The 18,160-nt window shown below is 42.3% G+C and overlaps 1 protein-coding gene across 1 annotated transcript in view; it reads left to right on the top strand.

Moving 5' to 3' along the window:
* Positions 1–16,615, top strand: part of SDC2 (syndecan 2) — a 101,406-nt gene extending 84,791 nt beyond the window's left edge. The window contains exons 2-5 of the mRNA XM_030304219.1: positions 1,893–2,004; positions 8,447–8,580; positions 12,797–12,932; positions 13,816–16,615. Coding sequence (XP_030160079.1) covers positions 1,893–2,004; positions 8,447–8,580; positions 12,797–12,932; positions 13,816–13,979 — 546 coding nt within the window. The 3' untranslated portion in view covers positions 13,980–16,615. The remainder of the gene's footprint in view (positions 1–1,892; positions 2,005–8,446; positions 8,581–12,796; positions 12,933–13,815) is intronic.
* Positions 16,616–18,160: the final 1,545 nt, after the last annotated feature.

Raw genomic sequence — 18,160 nt, 5'->3', positions numbered from 1 at the left:
TTCTAGCTAGATGCCGTACATCTGACGGGGAAGTCAGAACCTTTTTCGTAGACAGGATTTGAGAGAAAGAATGAGAGGGTCCTCCAGACGATGTTCACAGGACAGAGTTTAACATAAGCAGGGCTGAAAACTGTTCTTCGGTGTGAGCACAAACAGCCTAAGCAACGTTTGCTGAGCACCTAGTGTATGCCAGGAGCTGTGATTACAGGGAGCCGAGGTGGATTAAAGATGAGTGTGGCACCGTCCTTGCCTCAAAGCCGCCGAGAGTCTGATAGGGGTCAGTTGGGTTGATTGTAGAGCTGAGGAATGTGGGCCTCCTGACACGCTTCACAAGCTTTGGGAATTACTGCCTGGAAGGGTGATGATGGCCTTGGAAGCCAGTAGGATGCAGGATGGCCTCAGATTGCAGAGTTCAGCTCTGACCATTCTACCAGAAAAATTCCAGCACGCTCTTGGCTCAGGGTGGTCACTCGATGCCTACAAGCCAACCCACTGGAAAACCAGTCCCTAAGGTTTTAGTTCTCGATGTGCCGGTGTTGTGGCTCACACAAAACGAGTTCCCATACTTTTCCATCAGTTGGCACTGAAGCCTGGTGGAGAACATGGGCTCAGGTTTAAAATGCTTCAGCTTCTTGAGGCAGCCACTGAAACCTGAGAGAATAAAGTTGGTCCTCTTACGGAGGGCTGGACCCATCTGCCCTCTTAGGAAGGTTCCAGTCACGGCGTCCGCTGGAACACAAAGTTTTATTTTAAGAGGAAATCTAATGAAAGCCAGTGTAGTAAGGAAAGCATTTTTTTTTTTTTTTATAATTCCTGTTAGGAACAAACATTCAATTTATATTTAAAAATAGGACAATAACGAGTGTTGCCCGTTTCTAAACACAAATGTTGTTTAGAATCTGACAGTCTGCTTTGTTTCTCGGTTTTCATGAGATACTGGTGGTAAAATATCAGTTTACTGAAACCATTTAAAAAAAAATATACGTCTACTCTGCCTCCAATTCATGCGAGTACTCTTCTGGCAAGATTAGGGTGAATTTTAATACTAAAACTCTTACTGAAGAGCTAAGAAGCCGGGGAGCTGGTATACTTAGCGTACGATCCCTCTCTATATGAAGTGTGTGACTTGCTGTTTCCAAGTGCCAGTAATATAAAAAGAATGTGCTCGTGTGGGTTTATCTGCATTTGTCATTAAGGCTCTGCTAAGCCAGTGAGCCCTAGAAGCGGGCTTGTGGGGGCTTTTGCCCTTGTCAGATGAACCCCACAGGCACTGCTGCTCACAGGGTGCCCTGCCTGGCGTCGGCATGGATCTGGGCTGCCTGGACAACTGGGAAGCTCTTGGGTGTAGTGATAAAGGTCTGAGTGTGGCCAAGCCTGCGAATATTTGCAGGGCCTTGATGGATCCTTGGGTCATGATTTGGCAGAAGTGTGGTAATACTATTGTATTCATCCCCAAGAAAGTCTTAAATAATTTGAATGGTTGGTAAGTTTCCCGGTAAGGAAGCCTCACAGTGACCCTGTGACAAAGAGAATGCCTGAGCTGGTGACCCTATAACAAAGAGAATGCCTGAGCTGGCTTATAACTAGCCCTGGGACCACCAAACTCAGGCAGCTTTAGTGGAATATAATGAAATAAGCCCCTGATAGGTGCTTACGTCTCTGAGCTGTTTGGTTCTCCTGGATTTTAGGCTACATAGGCTTCCTTGGGGGGCTTTTGCCTGTGGTTAGCCTGTGACTTATCAGGATGTCCTGAGGAAGGGGAGGGTGGAAATGTGGGTTCAGAGGATTGGAAGAGAGAGAGATAGTCACTGTGGTGTAAACCTGAACAAGTAAGATAAATGAGCACGTTTCTTGATCTCACCATCCTGAATCCCTTCTCATTCTTCTCTCAGAGAGCAGAGCCAACATCTGATAAAGACATGTACCTCGACAACAGCTCTGTTGAAGAAGCTTCAGGAGTGTATCCTATTGATGATGATGACTATGCTTCTGCATCAGGCTCAGGTAAGGCTGGCTACTTCCATGCCCACCTCCGTTCTTTGTGCTTGCACATGCACCCACACCCATGCACATGCATAGGTGCACATGTGTGCGTGCACGTGCGCGCGCGCGCACACACACACACACACACACACACACATTCTACTGGAACTCACTTCAAGGAGGCAGGCAGGATGCAGGGTGGTTAAAAAGTCAAAATGCCTGGCAGCATATTCTAGCTCTCTGCCACTTAAGCTGTGAGATCTTGGGAACGTATTTGACTTAGCTGAGCCTCCGTTTCCTCATTCATAAAATGGTAGGTAGTAATAGTCTCTATCACGTAGGTTGTTGTGAGGATTAACGGGGTGAACATATCTACAGCTCTAGGAGTTTAGTGCTTGGCAAGTAGTCAGTGTCCTGTTAACATTAGTTTTGATTTTATTATGAAGGCTTTCAGAGTGGTAAAAGTGGAATCTACCCTTAAATCCCTCAAATGCTAGTTTCATGAAACTACCAATCCTGTGTTATAGATTATGGGTGGGACCAAGAAGAGTTATGCCTTCTTACTCAAAAGTGGGAGGGAGAACGTAGCAGCCAAATAAAATCATGATACAGTGATATCCTTACTCCTCTGGTGTATCACTTATCTAGTAGCTCAGTAATGCTGCATAACAAACCACCCTGAAGCGTAGTGGCTAAAAACAACAATCATTTTTTTAGCTTATTATTCTGTAGATGGCAATTTAGGCTGGGCTAACTGGGTTCCCTCATGTGTCAGTGGCCAACTGTAGGTTGGGTATGCAGCTTTGCTGATCTGCACTGGGCTCTAACATGTCTTTGGGGCAGACTTGGCTCTGGTCTACACAGTCTCTCATCCTCCAGTGGGCCAGCCATTTGTTCAGAGGAGGAAGCAGATATCCCAAGAGGGCAAGTATAAGTGTGCAAACCTCTTGCACACTAAGCTTAGAATTGGCACAGCATCACTACCACGTTTTATTGGTCAAAGTAAGTCACAGGTCCAGGCCAGACTCCAACTCTTAATGAAAGGATGTACAAAGTCACATTGCAGAGGATGTGGATATGGGGTGGGGGGTGGGTAGTAAAGGATTCTGGCCATTTTTGCAATCTACCGTAGTGATAAATGTTTCACCTGTACCAGGAATGCACCCCCCTCCAAGAAGCTGGGAAGGAGGAAGAGCTTGTGCATATATTCAACTAACAATCAAGTCAGGAAATTGTGGTCAGCAGTGTGCTAGGAAAGTCTTCTCCAAGACCCTTCTTGTTTTGAGTTTTCACTGTAGATTCAACAGATGGCAAAAGTTACCCTGAATGTGGATGTCTGTAATCAGATTAGCCTGGGCTTCAGAATGACCAAGAACAAACTAAAATCAATTGTATCTTTGGTAGAGATCTACCTATATAGGAGTGTTTTAAGTTGGAAAAAAGCAAATCTGAGAAAGACAAGAGAGGTGGTGGCTGACCTAGTAACAATGAGCTTACAATGCAATCTGAATGTAAAAATAGCCGTCGTTATTCTTGGGGAAGTGATATATATCACACAAGCAGAATGAGTGTGGAAAGAGTTGTTCTCCGTGGCCCACAACACTATTAATATCTTTCACTCATGGCACCTCTTTTCTTCCTCTAGCACCTCAAAAGTGCTTTGTAACTGTCATCATCAGAGTATCCCGGGAAATAATAACTACGGACCCCTTTTTCCCCCATTTCACAGATCTTAGAATCCAAGAGTTGTTAGATTTGTAGCTATTGTTCAATCACTTTGCTGACTTCTGCCAAGATTGTGCTGAAGTTTAATGTAAAGAAAGCAGGTACACAGCCCTGCGCTTCTCTGCCACCCTTGCAGATGAAAGGGGTCTGGAGTGGGTCATTTGAAATCCTGAATACATTAATCAGATGGATCGAGCTAAGGCTTGCTTCCACCTCGGCTCCAGCCCCGGGCAGATCACTGCTGCAAAGAAGTGCATCATTCTGGACTTTGGAAACCTCCTTATGCTGCTTAAAAGTATATTGATTTGCAGCTTAAAGGTGGTAGAAGTTGTAACCAAAATTTATAAAGCACTTCCTGCGTGTCAAGTACTGTTCCTATACTTAGAACATCTACGTAAGGGCAGATTGTTATTGTCTCCACTTTTCACATGGGAAAGCCTGAGGCACAGAAGGATTAAGTAACTTGCCTCAGATCGCACTGTCAGAGTAATGGAGCTGGGGTAGGGACTGGGGAGTTGGGCTTGAGAGTGTGTTCTTTTTTGCTCTTTTGTTGTCCTGCCTTCTTGTGTCATAATACCCCACTCTAGAATTAGGCCACCCTGCCTAGCTGATGCCCAATCCCAGCTGGAAACTGGGATCCTCTCCAGGGTTTTGGCCATTGTTCCTTCTGTCCTCACTCCTATCTTAACTATCTAGTGGCAAAGCAAATGGACTGGAGGAAATGGCTGGAGGCCTAAAGGGTACTTCCTGGATGAAGAGATGGGGCCATGCTATATGTGTGGACTCAAGAATGGGCATTAATGAATATGAACACTCCGACCATTCACTTAAATATTTCATAGGCATTCACTGTATGCCAGACATAGTGCCTTGTTCTTGGGACACAGATGAGGAAGACTTGGTCCCTGTCTTCAGGGGACCAAGCACCTGAAAGAAATGTAAAAATGAGAAAAAAACAATTATAACACCATGTCAGGAGTGATATAATATAGGAAAATGCTGTACAGCAAAAATTTGAGAGTTAAACATAGTATTCTGGTGCTATGGAACATACATACCTTGGGGCACCTGGGCAGCTCAGTCAGTTAAGTGTCTGACTCTTGATTTCAGCTCAGGTCATGATCTCAGAGTGGTGAGATTGAGCCCTGGGTTGGAGCCTGCTTAAGATTCTCTCTCTCTCCCTCTGCCTGCGTGCCTGCCTGCCTCCCTCCCTCCCTCCCTCCCTCCCTCTCTCTCAAAAAACAAAAACACCCCAAAAAACTAAAAAACAACAGCAAAAAACAAGGGAACACACATACCATCCAATGTCCAACTAAACCATCAATAAAGGAATTGGTCCTAACTCACAAGGACACACAAAACAGTAGAGGAGACAATAGCCATGATGTTTTGAAAGCTGGGAAGCAGATGGTCTTGTAATGGAGAGAGGGGATGACGTTGATTCTGAGAAAGACAGTGTGAGCAGTAGTTTCCCAGGTGGAAACGGGCTCTGGGCTGGGATGTCTCAGGCCAGAGAGAACAGTGAGAGTTTGAAAGTCAGGGATGACAGAGATGTGATCAAGGGGGCTCCCGGGTCTCTGGTTCGGGCAAGAGGGTCAATGTACTTTAATAAAGATAATAAATACAGTATAAGAACCACCCGAGGCAGATCACTCCTCTGTCTCTAACGTAAGAAGTGTTAGCTTGAGGGAGTTTTCTACTTTACACAATCTCCTCTCTCCTCAAAACAGATTCTCCTAATTCAGTGAGTCATATTTGTAACTGCTGTGAACAAAGGGGGGTCTTGAAAGCCCTTAATGGAAAATTTTTCATTTGGCATTGAAAAACATTTTTTTGCAAGGAAATGATTCATTGTAGGAGCAAATCAAGCATATTATGTGTCAAACTTTGACAGAAAATCAGGTAGGCTGTTAGAAACGAGAAGTGTGTTTCTAGAGCCATCATTATTAATGACACATTTACATACCATTTTATATGTACGGTGCTTCCAAAATATATCCCATTCAGACCTCTGAGAGTTCGTTCCTATCCCCACTTCACACACGAAGACACTGACGCCAGCATTCCTTGCCAAAGGTCAAAGCTAAAGATGCCAGAACCAGTCCTAGATTTGTTTTCAATGCCAAATCCCATGTGTATTTCAGATATACTCTACCATTTCTTCTCTGTATGATGAGTGTACGTGCTAAAGTTGAAGGAGATAGTTGATAGAATAAAATATTTTAAAATGCGAAATTGAAAAACAAAAACAAAAGCAACAGCGTCCTAGCCTCTTGCCATGTTTCCAACACAGCACCTCTTCCGAACTACTTATTTCATTTTACCAGGATCCCGTGAGGAATTTAGAGGTATTTGTCTTTTGCTCCTGTCTGAGGAAGCAGGTTAGAGTTGCAGAGTTTTGAGTTTGAGTTTGTTGTACATTTGACAGATGATCACCTTAAAAAAGAATATTGTATTTGAATGTCAGAAATTCTTAAATGCTATTCTGGTAAAAAGGCAAAAATAAAAATAAAAATAAAATAGTGTCCAGGTGGCAGGCAGTTGGCGGTTATTACTCATTGAACAAATACTGGAGTGGAGCCTGTGGCTGTTGGGGGTTCTCTTGGGCAATCGGAGAGCAAACAGATGCAATTCTTGGCCTTACAGAGCTTCTAGTCTACTAGTGGAGATTTCAGTCAATAGTTGTGTAAATAAATGCAGGATTAAAAATTTGTGATAAATGCAATTACGGTAAGAAAAGTGGTACTAAAAACCATTTAACAGAGGACACTGAGGTGATATGGAAGAGAGGGAGGATAACATGGGGAATGACCTTGGTGCTAATGTCTGGAGGTGAATTAGGAACTAGCCAGGTGAGGGCTTCTGCCAGGAGATCAGGGACAACAGGGGAAAATGAGGCTCAAGGAGGCTGGAAAAGTGGGCCAGGGCTGGACCCTGCAAGGCTGGGCTGAGGCATTTCCTATACATCTCGAGCAGTGGAGTGCCATTATAATGGTTTTAAACAGGAGGATGATGGGGTGACAGCCAGTTTGTGGGCAGTGGACTGAAAAGGGGGCTCTCAGAAAGAAGGCAGGACAGTGGCTTGTGGACAGTTTATGGTGGCATTGGATGAGAGTGGTGGCCCTGGGACTGTGAAAAGCTGTTAGAGTGAAGACATATTAAGAAAATAAAATTGGTAGAACTAGGGGATGGATTCAGTGTGGGGTAAGGAAGAGGAAGTCAGAGTTGTGACTTCCAGGAATGGGGGGTTCTGTTTGCTGCCCGTTAACACCAGATGACCACCAGGTCTGTAGGGGCAGAGGGAGATTGTGAGCTCTGTTTTGAACACGTTAGAGGTGGATGGCACCTTCGAGTCACTGGAGTGAAAATGTCAAGTAGGCCAGTGGATGTGTAGGCCTGAATTTCAGAGGAGCAGTTAAGCTAATTATATAAACTTAGGTTTTGTTTGTGTTTAGATGGTAATTGAAGCTGTGGCTGTAGGTGAGGCAGAAAGTGTAGAGTAAGAAGCAGCCTGGGGCTGATGCTCAAGGAACTCTGATATTTAAACTCTAGGTCAAAAAAGCCTGAGCCCACAGAGGAGACTTAGAAATAGCCCAAGAGGTGAGGGGGAAAGCTGGGAAGTCAAGTCCTAGAAGCCCAAAGATAGTATATCAAGAAGGAGACGATAGCTGACCAGTGTCCAGTGGTGCTAGGAGGCTCAATTATATGAGGACCACTCTGGAAGATGCCTTTGGATATGGCAGCGTGGAGGACCTTGGTGACCTGATTAACAAGCAGCACTGAGAGCGTGATGACAGGGGAGGTCAGACTAGAGGGGGTACAGATAGCTGGTGAGCAGGGATGCTGATGAGGACCCACAGTACCACTGGAAAAGTCTTGGCTGTAAAAAAAGCAGAGAGCAGCAGTTCCCCTCAGAGAATAAAGGGCCTACTGTGGGAGAGTCTTCTCTTTCTGTTGTTTTGTTGTGTTTTAAAATGGAGAATGTAGGGGTGCCTGGGTGGCTCAGTTAAATGTACGACTTCAGCTCAGGTCACGATCTCGCAGTTTGTTAGTTCAAGCCCCGCATCAGGCTCTGTGCTGACAGCTCGGAGCCTGGAGCCTGTTTCAGATTCTGTGTCTCCCTCTCTCTCTGCCCCTCCCCCGCTCGTGTTCTGTCTCTCTTTCTCTCTCTCTCAAAAATAAATGTTAAAAAAAGTTTAAAATAAATAAAATGAAATGGAAAATGTAGCATGTTTCAACATAGGAAAGGAAGAAATCTCATGCACAGAAGAGTTTGAACATTCAAGTAAAAGAGGAGATCCTTGAGAGTGTTAGAACAATATTACAAAACATGCCAGGCTGCCCATGGATCCCTTGGAAATGACTTTATTGCAGTGAAAACTGCAGGAAAGTTAAGTGTGGAATTCGTTTTTTAAGTTTATTTGGGGAGAGAGCGCGCACAAGCAGGGGAGGGGCACAAAAAGGGAGAGAGAATCCCAAGCAGGCTCCGTGCTGTCAGCATGGAGCCCAATGCAGGAGCTTGAACTCACGAACCATGAGATCATGACCTGAGCCAAAATCAAGAGTCAGAGGCTCAACCGACTGAGCCACCTGGCATCCCTTAAATGCCAAATTCCTGAGGAGCAGGTATTTTGAAAACACATGGCCCTGTCAGTGTCCATCTTGAACAGTACCATTTGATATAGAAATCTGTGTTGTGATTCATGTGCTCAGCTCCTCTTTGCTTGTTTTTTTCCAGGAGCTGATGAGGACGTAGAGAGCCCGGAGATGACCACATCCCGACCACTTCCAAAGATAGGGTTCACTAGTGCTGTTCCCAAAGTGGAAACCACGACATGGGAGATCCAGAACAAGATACCTGCTCAGACGAAGGTGTGTTTGTTTTGCATTGCATTACCGGGTTATTGTAAGTGTTTCATTTTAAAAATTGCACAGAATGTTCCTTTTGAGAAGCCCCACTGAAAATTATGTGAGGACAAATGGTCTTTCATCATCTTGCTGTAAATGGCTCTTTCTTACTCTTTATGATCGTTTTGACGTTTACCCACCGACTCCTTCATTGTTGTTTAAATAAATGTTTTTCTTCAGAGCAGTTATAGGTTCATAGCAAAATTGAGTGGAAAGTTCCCATGTGCCCCCTGCCCTCACACAGACACCACCTCCCCCCCAGAGTGGTACATTTATTACAGTTGATGAACCTAATTGACACATTATTTTTACCCAGAGTCCATAGTTAACCTTAGGATTCGCTCATGGTGTTGTACCTTCTGTGGGTTCTGACAGATGTACCTTGTGCTGCCTCTTTATCTCTCCTGCCCCCCCCCCACCCCCGGAAAGTACTGATCTTTTTACTGTCTTCATAGTTTGGTTTTTCCAGAATGTAATAGAGTTATCACTATATAGTATGTAGCCTTTTGAAATAGGCTTCTTTCGCTTAGCAATATGCATTTAAGGTTCCTCCGCGTCTCTTCATAGCTCAGTAGCTCACTCAGCTACCTACTACTACCTACTACTTTTATCACCCCGGCCCAGCTTATATATGGATAATTTTTATAGGGTGCTAAGGGTCTCAAAACCCAGTTAAGAAACAAAATTTTTTGTTTACTTGGACTTTAGCCAAGAAAATTTGTTTTCAGTTCATAAAGAATTTTTTTCTGAGTCAAAACCATTGTGAACTTTACACATGATGAAACGGGTTCTGGAATAAGGAAACTCCAGGTTCCTGTCTCATTCAGTTACTTCTTAAAGTCTCCTCAGGCCTGTCATCAGCAGAATACAGACTTGACCTCTTTCAGGGATAATGATGAACGTGGTTGCATCTCAATATATTCATTTTGAGGGCTGAGTTACTAAGAAATAAGGTCTTTGGATTTAGAGCCAAAGTACTAGTTGTTGAAAACTATGAGACTGGTGATTTTGGCCTTATTATCATTATATTGTAATTAGCCGACCACCTACTAGTGGGTAAGCTATTTAAGTTGGAAAATGCATATGAAAGTCTGAAGAAGGCCTAGGCTTTAAATCCTGGATCTGTCAAATTTCTTAGCTTCTGTGAGCCATTCCTCATGGGTCTGTGAGAAGATTAAATGTGGGTGGGTGCCTATAGTATGGCCCCTGAGACCCAGGAAGCATTCTGTAAGCCTTGACTGAATTTGGTTAGAGCAATCACCAAATAAGCCTTATAACTGCAGTAGGAGGCTTTGTAGATGGCCCAGGGCTCGCAGACTGCTTATGAAAACTTAGAAACACAAGTGTCCCCTTTGAGAGCTCCTCCATCTGTTGGTCAGAAATGAGCTGCTGCCAAGCTTTAGTAGGAGACAAGATGTGGAGGGCTGTCCCCTGAAGGTAGTGACACGTCTCTCGTCTGGAGTAAGAAGTGCCCCTCTACAGGCAGGAATGCATGACGGCTTCCCACACTTTCATGTCCCTCCCTCTGTGTCCCTGCTGCATGGGAACAGGACAGTGAGTGACAGAGCTGGATGCGTTTCTGCAGATGTGGAGGGGCCGTGGCCAACCCTCCTCACACTGGAGGATGCTCTGTAGGATTAAGAAGAACCAAATACTGTCAGTAGCAGACTGACTTCACAGGCCAGGAGAGAGGAAAAAAGAAGGTCCCTGAACACGGGCAGACATACTAGCGTGTGCTGGCTCCATGTGCGGGAGCTGCTCTGTCAGTGCACGGAGTTGAACGAATGAGAGAAGAAGGAAGAAGGGGAGGAATGCAGGGTAACTGGTGCCATTGATGGGAGGATGGGGAGGGGGCCCTCAGTGTGGGTGGCACAGTTCTCCAGTGTGACTGTTGAAAGATGCATTTGGCGTTCCGCGGTTTTATTTGACCGCTTGTCATGGCTGAATCTCTTGTGACCATTAGGACCCACTAGCTTGAGGCAAGAAACCCAGTTTTGGCTTTCAGTGATAAAAATTGTACCCTAAACAAAATCTAATGTGACAATCGAGTTCTGGTCAGTTGACAAGAACGAATTTAAAATTGATTTCAATTTTTAAAAATTGGCCTTAAGGAATTAATTGTGTCAGGTCTAGATAAAGAAGATAGATAGATGTTTGGCAGATGAGCTCAGAAATTAAGAATCTCCAAACATTTTAATATATGTATATTCCTAGTATCATTTATGTTCAATGAAGTGATTATTCATTGCTTCATGAGAGATTTATGGCATGCTACTCCTCATCCTAGGTACTGATAATGATACTATTGATAATTAATGATTTAATTTTCTTATAGTTCCATGGTACGGCTTAGTTAAGCATTGCCTCTAGGATACCGTTAATGTCAACTTTTGAATGGGTCTGACAGTGGCATCAGCGTCACTGTTACAGATATCCTATCTAGTTTGTTGTAAATTTATATGACAGCAATGAAAAGAACCCAGGTGTTTGTTGAAGCAGAGCATTACTCATCATCTTTTACTTCGGATACATTTCCAAGGCATCCCAACAACCAGACGTGGATGCAACAGATCTTTGACTTCATTTAATCATCTGTGTTGCCTTTTTGTAATTTCATTTTGCACATATCCACAAGAGTTAAGGTATTTCAGATTAGTTCCATCCTGTAGAAATAATCCTTCTGAATCAAACCCCTCCTTCTATACAATAAAACATTTCAATTTAAAGGATAAATGTTCCATCCAGCACACCTGGAAGTTTGTACACTGATGGACTGTCCTTGTAAGAAGATGGCGGCCCCAGTTCAGTTTCTTTGGAAGCCTAGTGTTCAGTTCACTGAGGCAGGGACCAATACCTCACATACTCTGGAGTTCAGATGGATCCACCTGGTCTGGTTAGTGGTCCTTCCTGGATATACCAGTGACCTTAAGCCACCCCAAAAAGGTGAGGTCTTTCCTTTTTATGTTTAGACTTGAGTAGACGAGTAGCTCGCTCCCATTTTGGATGAACTCTGGCCTTCAGAAAGCAATCAATCACTTAACTGGACCACAGCTGAGAGTCCTAATGAAAATGGACTTGGCTGTTTGTAGGCAGACTAGTAGAGCTGATAAGGATTATTGTCTATAATAATAGCCAATGCAGTTGACAGTGTTTTCATCAGTAGTGTCGGTCAAGTAGAACTTCAGCCTGGTAGTTAGAGTTTGCTGCAAGAACGTGGGTGTGATGTGATAAACACCTGAACAAGGCTGTGGAAATGGGGAGCTGAGGAAGACACCTAATATGAGAGAATGGTGAAAGGCAAGTTGGCAGGACTGTGGTATGGCAAAACATATGATTTGAAATGTGCTCAAATAACTTTGGGGGTCCCAAAAGAATAGCTGGTACCATTAATGGACATAGAAAAGAAGGTCAGTGTTATTCAGTGCTACAGCCAGGGGTTAGTTAGTGTCCTGCAGGCTGCTGGGGGGTTGGGATTAATGCTGGCTGGAGATGAGCTTCTGAGAGTTACCATCTTGGATTTGAGCTTTAGAATTGTGGGATACCCAAGAAGCTGGGAGTGCACGTCACTGAACGGCCACGGACACCAAGGTGCGAGAAAGTGGTATGACTTGGTGTGGATCACACGGGAGCTGCTTATAGAACCCAGACTCCTGAAGTTCTAGTTCAGGGTTTGCTGAAAGTGTAAGGGTGAATAGGTAGAGGGGAGCATTACAGAGTAAGCCTGGGGAGCTACTCTGCAGAATGGTAGCAGGGAGAGCCTTGGAGAACACCTGGAGAGAAAGCCTGGGAGGAAGCTGTCATCACAGAGCCCCATGTGGCAAAGAGATGAAGGAATAAGGAGACTTGGGGCCACGCTCTTGGGTTGGTGCAGCGAGAGAGAGTTGTAGCCTGAAGAGTGGTAAGAAAACAGATCTTATGAGGTGTCAGCTAAAACAACCTAACCATGTCATTAGGGTTATTACAAACTCATTAACCTGCTGTTTTGCCTATACCTGTGATGGGTGTTATATGAAACCATGAACAGCGTGGGTCCATCATAAAACTTGCCCATTGGTGTTTATTCCAATTATTTCCCACGTTCATTGTTTGGAAAAAATAAACCTTGGAATATATCTATTGTATCTTCTTTCCAGCACATTATACAGATTTTTTTTTAATCTTTTCCTTTTTCCAATATCAGTCACCTGAAGAAATTGATAAGGAAAAAGTTCACCTGTCTGACTCAGAAAGGAAGATGGACCCAGCTGAAGACGATACAAATGTGTATACTGAGAAACACTCAGACAATCTGTTTAAACGAACAGAAGTCCTGGCAGGTGAGTAACCCAGTGGGGGCCTGGTGGGAAGGTCCTTAAATAGGCCTGTTTGGCTAAGTGATATTCAGAGGTGTAGGCCAAGCTTGCTGAATGTCACCTGCTGAGAGCAGTCTTAAGAGACAAGAGTTAGGCAAATGTTGTCTTTATTTTCTGTCAGCTCCTTCATCCTACCGCCTGATGCAAGAAGAGGAAAGTTCAGAACTGAATTGGTCCAGAACAACCGGGTGTGGGGGATGGTGGGACTGCAGCTCTGTCAGTCCTGCTCCAAGTCATCCTGATGCCAAAATAAATTCAAGAGAAGGAAAAGTTCTTTATGGGGAGGGCAGTTGACACAGATAATGCCCAAGGCATCAAGAATGCTGTCTCGAATCAGAGCTTACCTGATGGAAGTATTATTTGATTTTAAAGGGGAAGATTTGCAAGATTTAAACACACTTAGTCCTCGAAAGGATAGTCCCAAAGCCAAGACTAGAAAGGAAATTTGCTCGCTTTTTTTCATATTTACCCTTACAAAACTTAAGTCAGTTATATCCTGTTATGTGTCTTTGGTGAAAAAGCAATTAGAAGATTAGACTATGAAATTTGAGTACTGAGAACACTAAGGAATTTTAGAGTATGGAGTCAGTTGAGGCCCCAGCCACATTTTTTCCTGCTGAGGCTTTTGGATGATATTAATACTAATCAAAGAAAGTATTGTACCTTCCTTGGGAATGTCAGATTGGTGTAACGACCCGGTTGTTTCATTGAATCTCGTTTCTAAATGTTTTGGGGTTTTTCAAATGGAGCCTTTTATAAAAGTGTAAACAGATTGGGCCTGACAGAGTTAATTTCTGCAACCTTTGAATCCGTCCTAAAAGTAATCTTCCTTTTTGGCGTGTTTCAGCTGTCATTGCTGGCGGAGTTATCGGCTTTCTCTTTGCAATTTTCCTTATCCTGCTGTTGGTGTATCGCATGAGGAAGAAGGATGAAGGAAGTTACGACCTTGGAGAACGTAAACCATCCAGTGCTGCTTATCAGAAGGCACCTACTAAGGAGTTTTATGCGTGAAACTCCCACTTAGTGTCTCTATTTATGAGATCACTGAACTTTTAAAAATAAAGCTTTTGCATAGAATAATGAAGATCTTTGTTTTTTGTTTTTCTCATTAAAGAGCCATTCTGGCACTTTAATGATAAAATCCCATTGTATTTAAAACTTTTCATGTATTTCTTTAGAACAACATAAAATTAAAACTTAACATCTGCAGTGTTCTGTGAATAGCAGTGGCAAAATATTATGTTATGAAAACCCTCTATGTTCATGGAATCGGTTTAAACTTTTATGCGCAAATACAAAATGATCGTTTTTATCCTACAGTTCGAAGATGAAAGCTGTTTAATTTGTGTCCGCGTGTCTCTGATAGACCTTACCAAGTGGTCTTACTTTGTTAATTTATCTGTTCCCCTCTCCTCTGCACTTTCCCTCTTGTCCCCTTGAAAACAAAACAAAACTCTATGCCTTTTGTAGCTGTTACGGTGCAATTTGTCTTTGGATAATTCAGATAATGGTAATTTAGTGTATATGTGATTTTCAGATATGTAAACTTTAACCTCCACTTTGTATAAATTTTTAAGTGTCAGACTATCCATTTTACACTTGCTTTGTTTTTCATTACCTGTAGCTTCAGGCAGATTTGCAACAGCAAATTAACGTGTAAAATTGGATTATTACCACAAAACTGTTCAGTCATAGCTATCTAATCAGATCTTCTTTTGGGAGGATTTGATGTGAGTTACTGACGAGCCTCAGCAAACCCAAAGATGCTAACAGTATTTTGAGAAGTTGCTGCAGATTCCTTTGGCCACTGTATTTGTTAATTTCTTGCAATTTGAAGGTACGAGTAGGGGTTTAAGGAAAAATCAGTTTTTGTTCTTAAAAATGCATTTAAGTTGTAAACGTCTTTTTAAGCCTTTGAAGTGCCTATGATTCTATGTAACTCGTTGCAGACTGGTGTTAATGAGTATATATAACAGTTTAAAAAAAAGTTGGTATTTTATAAGCACAGACAATTCTAATGGTAACTTTTGTAGTCTTACGAATAGACATCAATTGTAATTTGGGAACATAAAAACTACTGAATAAATCATGTGGCCTAATATTGAAAATGTCACTGTTATAAATTTTGTACATTTTCGATCAAATGTACATCTCCCCTTTGCAAATGACCATCTGCTCTCAAGGATGATGTGGGTTTGATTTCTGAGTGTTCCATAGAGTGTCTGTAAATCAAAACCAAAGAGCTCATCGATGAGGCTGTTTATTACCAGATTCACTTCTGAATTGGCCAGAGGAAATCTGAATGTGTCCTGTGTGTGTTCGGGTGTAGATATTGGAAGACTGCCAGGGAAGGAATAGTGAAGTTGGCAGCCTTTGTAGGATAGCTGATGGCAATGTTGAGAGGGATGCCTGCTTTTGCAAATAATTTTTAGGAGTTAAATTCCAAAGAACCGAAGGGGACTCTCCTGATGTCAGTATCTAAGGTTTTGTCCTATAGACTGAAGACTGATTTACCTTGGAAACTGTGCTCCAAATCTCTCCTGAAGCTTAACGGAAGAACCAATAGACGGAATGCCATAGTTCACACCATAGGGAAGGGAAGAAGGGCAGGGAGGCTCTGTGCATTAAAAGGAGGGCCTCACTGCTGACCACTGAAATAGCTGCAAAGCAGGGGTTCCTGAGGAGGAGATGGAAGTATGAGGGTACCCGGCTGGGTATTTCCTTCGAACTGAACATTTCCTTTTCTGTTTTAACCATAAATTTTGTTTTAACGTGTGAGCCGCCCAAGTAGGAAGAACACCGCAAAAACAGCAACCCTTTCAATACATAATGTACTTTTAATAAAGTATGAATACTGCTTCATTTAGAGACCGTTTCCTGGAATTACCACATAACTCATTAAAAAAGTTTTTTTAAACAGCACTCGGAACAGTGTTTACTTAAATTCTTAATGGCCTTAATTCTCAAATTCCTGTCCCATCACTTACAGAGTCAATCCACTTTGGAGTGATTAAAAGGAAGTTCTAGCACCTTCTAAAGTTGCACAATATCCCTCGATTACAGAGGTTAAGAATGTAGTGGGTATACCTCTAACTGTGCAAAAGCATAGTGAAATTGAGTTCGTAGAATAACAACTGCTTGGAATATCTGTGCCAAGAAAAGAAAGTTTCTGGCAAATATTTTGTCACTGCTGTAAAGCAAAATATTTGTTAAAGTGCCAAAATAAAGTCTGTCATGCTGAAAGTAAAAAAAAATCATTGTATAGACTGACATCCAGTTTTCTTCAACTGTATGTTTTCTGCCTAGTTTTTATTTTTTATTTTTAAGATGCAGCGACTAGTACTACAAGAAGTGTTAGTTACGATTACCAAGTTCAGGAAAATTTTGGTAAAATTATAAACATTAAAGCCAATATGAAAACTTCCTGTTTCCTTAACCACATGTAAGTGATTTCCTTTGTGTGAATATGGCTTTTTGTATGAAAGGCTTGTAATATTGAAATTGCCCCATTTTTGGTGGATGGGGAAAGTGGGATGAGCTGATGTTGTGTGTTTTTGTTTTGCATTGTTTTTTTAAGTTACAGCTGCAGGTACATAGTACCTGAACTTCAGAATTAGGACCTGGTTAATAAAATTGTCATCTATTCACATTGGAAGTTGATAGCTTCAGATTGAATGTTTAGTGGAATTTTGGTGATTCATTTTTGCAAATTAGACAAAAGACCCTTGCTTATTGAGAATATAGTCTGATTTTGTAGGGTCTAGGAGATTAACCTAAATATAGTAGAACACAATTACCTAATTCTGGTTGCCTGAAAGAATGTGAATGTCCTGCAAAGGATGCTGGGTCCTTCAAGAACAGGGACAATAAATAGCAACTTCCTGGTTTTTAGGAGCTTACTTCTTCAGTGTCTTAGACATTTTGAAAACTTATAAGCATAGTGAAATTGCTTATGGTAAAAGCATATGGTAAATTTTTAAGTGAGGAACAAAAATATAAAACCTTAAAAATATTGCAGGGTGAATTTTATGACAATTGTCTTTACAGCTTTATTAGAATTCTATATGGGGTGGTTGAAAATATTTTTTAATATGATTTTTAAAAGACAACGACTTCTTAAAAAATTTTTTTAATGTTTATTTTTGAGAGAAAGAGAGCATGAGAGGGGGAGGAGCAGAGAGGGAGACACAGAATCCAAAGCAGGCTCCAGGCTCTGAGTTGTCAGCACAGAGCCTGACGCAGGGCTTGAATCCATGAACTGGGAGATCATGGCCTGAGCTGAAGTTGGGCACTTAACTAACTGAAGCACCCAGGCGCCCCTAAAAGGCAATGATTTTAAGCAACATAATCTCTTAACTTGAATTTCTAGGTTCTAAGCCTCTGGCAGACATTAGTGAGACCCTAAGTGGTTTTCAATTAAAATTAACCAAGCCAGATGATAAGTGTAGTCTGAATTGAGTAACCATGGAGGTGTTTTTAGTGCTGATATTCTATTACAATAGTGAAAGTTGAGATTTTGCTATTTCTGGGAAGTCAGCTTTAGCAGGCATGGGAAACTTTAAAAAAGAATAGAAAAACTGTGTGCCAGTTAGTGGTAAAAACAGTATCAAAATGAATTTTGTCCCATGCTGTTTCCTAATTCTGAGTGACTTCACTCTTAGGATTTATGGTTCTAAGATTTCATTTCTTTTTGTTTATCTGTTGCATATGGTTTTTAGCAAAGCTTTTTCTGACCAAGGAACCATGGTGGCTTTGGGGGCAACTTGGTTTCCTGTGAATGAGCTGGAAGGATGTATGTGACCCAAGCACCAGTTCTAATGTACAAATGAAGTGAAAGCTTTAGGCTTTGGTGTTTCTGATGGCACAAATGCAAGATTCATTCATTCCAGTTGCCTTGTCAAAGTAGCATTCAAATAACAAATGCTTGTGCAAGTCATCAGAGGTTTAATCAGATGTTTGCCTACTGAGTATGCCCTGGGAACTCTTCTGGAAGCTGGTGTTTAATGGTGAGTTAGATAGAGACCGTACTCTCATGGGGTTTGGAGAGGGATATGTGGAGGAAACAAAACTAGCAAGTAAGAATTGCCATTTGGTGGTAACTTCCACAGTGGATACAATGCAGACTGATGTAAGGGACCGAAGGACTGTATTAGCCAGCTAGGCTAGGTATGCTGCGGTAACAATCTCAAAGT

The sequence above is a fragment of the Lynx canadensis genome, chromosome F2, assembly GCF_007474595.2.
Source record: "Lynx canadensis isolate LIC74 chromosome F2, mLynCan4.pri.v2, whole genome shotgun sequence".
Taxonomy (NCBI): domain Eukaryota; kingdom Metazoa; phylum Chordata; class Mammalia; order Carnivora; family Felidae; genus Lynx; species Lynx canadensis.
This window is presented reverse-complemented; position numbering and strand designations above follow the sequence as displayed.